This window comes from Cyclopterus lumpus, chromosome 15, assembly GCF_009769545.1.
Source record: "Cyclopterus lumpus isolate fCycLum1 chromosome 15, fCycLum1.pri, whole genome shotgun sequence".
Classification (NCBI taxonomy): Eukaryota; Metazoa; Chordata; class Actinopteri; order Perciformes; family Cyclopteridae; genus Cyclopterus; species Cyclopterus lumpus.
In genome coordinates this window covers 1611757-1619256 of record NC_046980.1, presented here as the reverse complement: position 1 = coordinate 1619256, position 7500 = coordinate 1611757, and the positions used below count along the sequence as shown (strand labels likewise).

Here is a 7500-nt window from a genome sequence, read left to right as displayed (position 1 = left end):
AAAAACGGAAACTATGTATTTTTTAAATATGTATTAATTTTTTTTCCTAGTATCTCTGCATTGTATTTGACTATAATCCTGCTCAATTTAAGTAAAAAACGGAAGCAAAAAAAAACAACCGAGGGAACAGGAAGCTGACTTTTCTGACGTCACGTGACGAGAGGTACCGGAAGTTAGGGATTTTTACTTTTTACTTTATTTGTACTCCTACTTTACTCGTTACTATGTGACCAGTAAAGGCTATGAATTCAAAAAGTAGCATCAAAATAAAGTACAAAAAAGGTGTAAAAAGAAAAGTTATAAATATAAATTGTACTTAAGTACATTTACTTAATTACTTTCCAGCACTGATAAAAACATGATCAACATTACCCCTATGGTGCTATGAATGAAAAGAGTGGTCCATTCTACTCGACAACATTAGATCACCAGAGATCAAAGAGGCGACATGCCCCCAGACCCAAAGGGGTCCTCTGAGAATTTTAATTATTGGAGAATAAGACACCATTTTTTTTTTGAGACAAATAAACAGTAGAGTTCATTCTCCATGGAATCAGATGATGGTAATTATGTAACCTTCAAACACTTTGTTGTCTAAACGAGGAAGCAGCTCAGCTCTGTTTTTCTTATTGCTTAATTGACAGACACACAGACAGAGAGAGAGACAGACAGACAGACAGACAGAGTGACAGACAGACAGACAGACACACAGACAGACAGACAGACAGACAGACAGACAGACAGACACACAGACAGACAGACAGACAGACAGCCACACAGAGAGACAGACAGACAGACAGACACACAGACAGACACACACACACACACAGAGAGACACACACAGAGAGACAGACACACAGACAGACACACACACACACACAGACAGACAGACACACACACACACACAGACAGACAGACAGACAGACAGGCGCCCATTGATTATGAGGTTTAATGCTGCGTTCACACCAAAAGCGTTGCAAATTTTTCTGGCCTGTAGATTACATGCACATTAGGGCGACTGTGGGTCAGTGGTTAGTAGGTCTGTCTTTCAACCAGGGGGTTGGCGGTTCAATCCCCGCCCTAGTCGATGTGTCCTTGAGCAAGACACTTAACCCTGAATTGTTCCCTGTAGTTGTTCTACAGTGTGTGAATGGAACATGATTGTAAGTCGCTTTGGATAAAAGTGTCAGCTAAATGAAATGTAATGTAAAGTAAAGTAATGAAATGTAAAGTAAAGTAATGTAAAGTAATGAAATGAAATGTAATGTAATATGCGTGCCTCTGTGTTGAGAAAGCCAATCAGGGTTGAGACGCTCCGCCCGTCATCATGACGTGCTGCCATTGTTGATGCTACTCTCGTAGCGCTGGAAGCGGAAGACATCCAAACGTAGAGCTGTGTCTGATGCTATGTATCATATATATATATACACACATGATATTAATGTTATGAACCCAAACACGAGGGCGTTTGAGGGTCCGACGTTTCTATATAACAACAAGTATAAAGCAGAACTAGTGGATATTTCTTCCATGGTGGATGGTGGAAATAATAACCGTTTGCATGGAGATAAGCCACGGAAATAAGCCACGCCCCCTCTCCGGCGCATCTAGTGCAAATGAAGAGGATAAACCACAAATAGTGGTTTAGTTTTGGTGTGATGGCAGCACGAGGGGTTTATTTGACCCCAAACCACGACCTTTGCTGAGCTTTAACCTTTTGCAGAGATGTTTCACTGAAAAGCCCCGAAGCCAAACTTCTCCCAGAGCTCACTGGTTGTTGTTCTATCTGAACTCTGACCTGATACTCTTTATTAAGAAAAAGTGAAAATAAAACAATATTACAGGGAATGAGTCCCGTCAGAGATGTCTTACCACCCTAAATAATCACATATGGGAAAATACGGTGTGCAATCAAATGTACAGATTAATATTGACCTTGAAGACAACCAGACTTCTTAATGCAGGTTTAAGACCTTTCAGAACCGGAGGCTATTGGAACTGGCCTCCCCTGCAGAAGACAATCAGCCATTTTTACCACCTGAATTACCTGGAATCTCCATTTCTAGCTCTAGTTTCTCCTGTAGTCGTGACCAACCAGTCACGCCTCCTTCGATGTAATGGTTAGCAGGCTGCTTGATGAACAAACCTCTCTCTCTCCTCCTGATCTTTCCCATGTCCCTCTAATCTCTGGAGACAAGGGCCTTTTTGTGCAAGAAGGGAAATCATAGGACTCACATGCTTTTTGGATCCCAGCGGAGGACCGGGTTCTTCAGAGGAGGAGAACACCGTCAGACGAGCAGACCGAAGGGATCGGAAGGACGTCAGAACCAGACGGCTTCGAGGTGTACTGGACCAGACCGGACACCTGAACATGGAGAACGGCCAAACGGAAGCACAAGACGAGATGGAGGACGTGTCGGAAGGTAAAACCGGGCTCAACAAAAATGCTCTTGACAGAGAAGGTGCTGGTTTGTTCTCAGAGCTGCAACCAACAGCTACTGTCATTTGGTTATGTATGTGTTGGGTAATCTTTCAGTAATCAATGGATTTAAAGGGGTTAGTTTGGACTCACAAAAGCCACCAAAAAAACTAATTAACTAAGTGATTGTTGAACCACTGGTCTGGTGTCTCTGAAGAGAGCACAAGTAACGGCTTCAGCTCCCGTCATAAAGGTCTGTCAAGAGGTGGAAATATTATAAATACAGCGCATTATATTGCTTCTTCAGGTGCTTTCCTCTCCATCTCCATTACTAACACACTAGAAGCTCACACAACCACCCTGAACACATCACCACTGTCCCTTCAATATGGTCCATGATTATTCTCAAGCATTTCTGTACTGACAGATATGCTGCTACAGCTTCAATGAGCTAATATCGACCTGTAATACACCTGCATATGTATCAGTCTCTGAATAAATACACTTTGAACTTCATGGTTTCAGGAGAAAAGCCACAAAACAAAGTGTTTAAACACACTAAACATGCAGAAAATGAATCCTTTAAACTTAATGAGACAACTCTGCTACACAGGAGCACGACACACAGACTCTACAGGTGTCTCTTAAAGTCGTGGCTTTATTATTTATTTATTTGTGTCATTTTGTACTTTTCTTGGGTCTTTTTGTAGTAATTGTGTGTCTCTGTGGTCATTTTTTGTCTCCTTGTAGTAATTTTTGGGCCATTTTATGTCTGTGTTTTTTTTCTTTCTCTTTGTGGACATGATGTGTCTCTTTGTGGTTGTGTTGTGTCTCGTTGTGTCTCTTTGTGGTTGTGTTGTGTCTCTTTGTGGTTGTGTTGTGTCTCTTTGGGACATAATGTGTCTCTTCGTAGTTGTTTTGTGTCTCTTAGTGGACATTACGTGTCTCTTTGGGACATGATGTGTCTCTTTGTGGTTGTGTTGTGTCTCTTTGGGACATGATGTGTCTCTTTGTAGTTGTGTTGTGTCTCTTTGTGGTTGTGTTGTGTCTCTTTGTGGACATGATGTGTCTCTTTGTGGTTGTTTTGTGTCTCTTTGTGGACATGATGTGTCTCTTTGTGGTTGTGTTGTGTCTCTTTGGGACATGATGTGTCTCTTTGTAGTTGTTTTGTGTCTCTTAGCGGACATTACGTGTCTCTTTGGGACATGATGTGTCTCTTTGTAGTTGTTTTGTGTCTCTTAGTGGACATTATGTGTCTCTTTGGGACATGATGTGTCTCTTTGTAGTTGTTTTGTGTCTCTTAGTGGACATGATGTGTTTCTTTGTAGTTGTGTTGTGTCTCTTAGTGGACATTATGTGTCTCTTTGGGACATGATGTGTCTCTTTGTAGTTGTGTTGTGTCTCTTTGGGACATGATGTGTCTCTTTGTAGTTGTGTTGTGTCTCTTTGGGACATGATGTGTCTCTTTGTAGTTGTTTAGTGTCTCTTTGGGACATGATGTGTTTCTTTGTGTCTCTTTGTGGTTGTGTTGTGTCTCTTTGGGACATGATGTGTCTCTTTGTAGTTGTTTTGTGTCTCTTTGGGACATAATGTGTCTCTTTGTAGTTGTTTAGTGTCTCTTTGGGACATGATGTGTCTCTTTGTAGTTGTTTAGTGTCTCTTTGGGACCATGTTGAGTCTCTTGAGTGACATTCTGCAGGTGAGGGCCAAAGGGGCCCCTGACCCGTTGGGCCTGATCAATAATCCATGCATACCTTTTACACATTAGTGCTAACTGGATTCAGCGTGGTGTGCTTAGCATTAGCTAACGTTACAGCATTAGTTCTAATGTCATTGGTGCACTTTAAAAGAACTCAACGGAAATGGAGAGGAGCATCATGTGTTTCCATATCAGGGATCCCAGAATCCTCTTCACTCCCCAAAGTTAATCAATTAAGCACCTTTGTCTCCATGATGGAGGTCACATGGGACACGACAGCTGAAGGTCGACGTCTTGACATCGACCTTCAGCTGAGAGGAAGCAGAAGGAATCCATTGTTGGAGGCTTTGTTTTCCTTCTTTGTGCCGCGTCACAGTTATTAAACGTGACGCGGTTACACGATAATATCCGTCACGCACGGATTTCGGACGTCGACGGTTCCACCACAAACACGAGCATTATTCACACAACCAGCCGACTGTCCCAGCTGTGCATGGAAGAGCAACGCGGCCATAATAAAGAGAACATTCTGTAATAACCTCCAGGCAGCCGGAGGACTCTGAGAAGAAGTGAGCGCGTGTTGCACTTTCACATGACTTGAAAACCTCGTTGAACCGGGTCGAGATGTTTTACCTGCAGCACCACAGAGCTTCTTCTGTGTGTGTGTGTGTGTGTGTGTGTGTGTGTGTGCGTGTGTGTGCGTGTGTAACCCCGTCTGCAGAAAGAGTGTTCACGGTTATGAATTAAATGTTTAGCGTTTTAATAACACACATCCAATATTGTGTAAATAATTATGTACACAGTTATGGTTTTCCTACAATAACTTTATGTACCGGTAGTTAATTTGTTTGTTTTTTTAAAAAGAGACAACATGCACAATAAACACAATTAAAGTTTGATTTGACTGACAGCATTATGTTTCAATGAAGCATCTTCAATCAACAATGTGTGATTGTAATTGTTTGTTTGAAAGATTCTTTGAGAAATAGATAACTAACTGTTATGAATGAGGAGGTTCTTCTTCTCCTCTCAGGTAAAGAAGAAGAAGAAGAAGAAGAAGAAGAAGAAGAAGAAGAAGAAGAAGAAGAAGAAGAAGAAGAAGAGGTGGAGATGAACCTGGAGATCGTTCAGGTAATCAACACATTTTAACATTTAATACTTAAAGTTTGGACCATTTGACACGTGACCTCACAAAGTCTTTAGGATTTAGGCCTTTTAAGAGTTCATGTTCACATTATTTATTAGAACTTGCCGATGATACAGATCACACTCATCTTCAAGATTAAAAGATAACAAGACGGACAGAAGCTCCATTCAGAAGGCTGCATGATGCCGTTCACATGACAGAGAGGGGGGGGGGAGGGGGGAGAGAGAGAGAGGGGGGGGGAGAGGAAGAGAGAGAGAGGGGGGGAGAGGGGGGAGAGAGAGAGAGGGGTGAGAGAGGGGGAGAGAGAGAGAGGGGGGGAGAGAGAGGAGGGGGAGAGAGAGGGGGAGAGAGAGAGAGAGGGAGGGAGAGAGAGGGGGATAGAGAGAGAGGGGGGGATAGAGAGAGAGAGGGGGGGAGAGAGAGGGGGGGGGAGGTGGGAGGGGGGGGAGAGAGAGAGGGAGAGGGGGGGAGAGACAGGGGGAGAGAGAGAGAGGGGGGGATAGAGAGAGAGAGGGGGGGGGAGAGAGGGGGGGGAGAGAGAGAGAGAGGGGGGAGGTGGGAGGGGGGGGGAGAGAGAGGGAGAGAGAGAGAGAGGGAGAGGGCGGGAGAGACAGGGGGAGAGAGAGAGAGAGGGATAGAGGGAGAGAGGGGGGGGAGAGAGAGGGGGGGGGAGAGGGGGGGAGGTGGGAGGGGGCGTTTAAATGTCATAGTCCAGGTTTCTCCTCCTCTGGGCTGAATCGCTCCTCAGGGTTGCGCCTGAGGGTCACTCCTCAGGGCCGCTCTTCTGGACTGCTCCTCCGTGCTGCTCCTCTGGACTGCTCCTCTGGGCTGCTCCTCTGGGCTGCTCGTCCGGGCTGCTCCTCCGTGCTGCTCCTCCGGGCTGCTCCTCCGTGCTGCTCCTCCGGGCTGCTCCTCCGGATCTCCGGCCTCCTGTGCTTGGCTGTCAGCCTCCTCCTTCAGCCCTTTATTCACCACCGTCCTGATCTTCTGAAGCCTATAAATCTCCTGGCGTGTAAAACCTCTCCTCGTCTTGTTCGTCATATGAAGCCGGATAGATAGAATCAGCTTCGGCAGATCGGTGAAGTGCTTCTCCACTTCACACTTCCTATTCTTTGTGTCCTTGAGGAACCATTTCAGCCTGGCCAGACTATATTCCCTCTCACATTCAGTGTCATCAGAGGACCCACTCTCTACCACAGAGTCCTCGTCCATACTGGACTCAGACTCATACCCTTGGCCCACAGGTCCCTTTTTTTTTTGCGAGCCTTCCTCGTCCCCCCCGGCCTTCCTCTTCAGAGGATGAAGCTTCTCCTCACCCTCCTCCATTTCCACCTCACTTTCTCCTTCCATGACCTGCCCACACTTTTCATTCCCTCCTCCTTCCTGCCCCCTACCCACCTCCACCTGTCCTCCAGTGCACCCCTGGCTGTCCTCCTGAATATGTGCCCCCCCCTGGGCCGCCCCTGCCCCCTCTTCTTCCACCTGCAGTACTACACCTGCCCTCTCCCCCTCCATTTCCTGGGCCACCTCAGCCCCTTCTTCCTCTTCCTCCTCCTGCTGCTGACCCATCTCAGCCCCTTCTGTGTTCACCTGCTTCCCCCCACTTCCCCGCTCTGTGATCACCTGCTTCCCCCCACTTCCCCTCTCTGTGATCACCTGCTTCCCTCCACTTCCCCCCTCTGTGTTCACCTGCTTCCCCCCACTGTGTTCACCTGCTTCCCCCCACTTCCCCTCTCTGTGTTCACCTGCTTCCCCCCACTTCCCCCCTCTGTGTTCACCTGCTTCCCCCCACTTCCCCTCTCTGTGTTCACCTGCTTCCCCCCACTTCCCCCCTCTGTGTTCACCTGCTTCCCCCCACTTCCCCGCTCTGTGTTCACCTGCTTCCCCCCACTTCCCCTCTCTGTGTTCACCTGCTTCCCCCCACTTCCCCCCTCTGTGTTCACCTGCTTCCCCCCACTTCCCCGCTCTGTGATCACCTGCTTCCCCCCACTTCCCCTCTCTGTGTTCACCTGCTTCCCCCCACCTGCCTCCTCCTGTTGCTGCTCCCGACCCCCCTCCGTGTCCTCTCCGTCTTTGGGGTCCCCCCGGGTGTCGTCCTGTCCACCAGCCTTCCTCCGAGGACAGGCCCTACTCTGATGTCCTTCCCTCCCACAGTTAAAACACTTCATACTGTCAGTTTTTGCATAAATGATAAAAAGAGAGTTATCAGCTCTCACCGTGAAGGTGATGTCCAAG

General features: G+C 46.8%; 1 protein-coding gene across 1 annotated transcript in view; it reads left to right on the top strand.

The window, feature by feature from the left end:
• Positions 1 to 2371: 2371 nt before the first annotated feature.
• The window catches only part of arhgef33 (Rho guanine nucleotide exchange factor (GEF) 33), a 19249-nt gene continuing 14120 nt past the window's right edge, over positions 2372 to 7500 (top strand). The window contains exons 1-2 of the mRNA XM_034552446.1: positions 2372 to 2423; positions 5206 to 5249. Of these exons, the coding sequence (XP_034408337.1) occupies positions 2372 to 2423; positions 5206 to 5249 (96 nt within the window). The remainder of the gene's footprint in view (positions 2424 to 5205; positions 5250 to 7500) is intronic.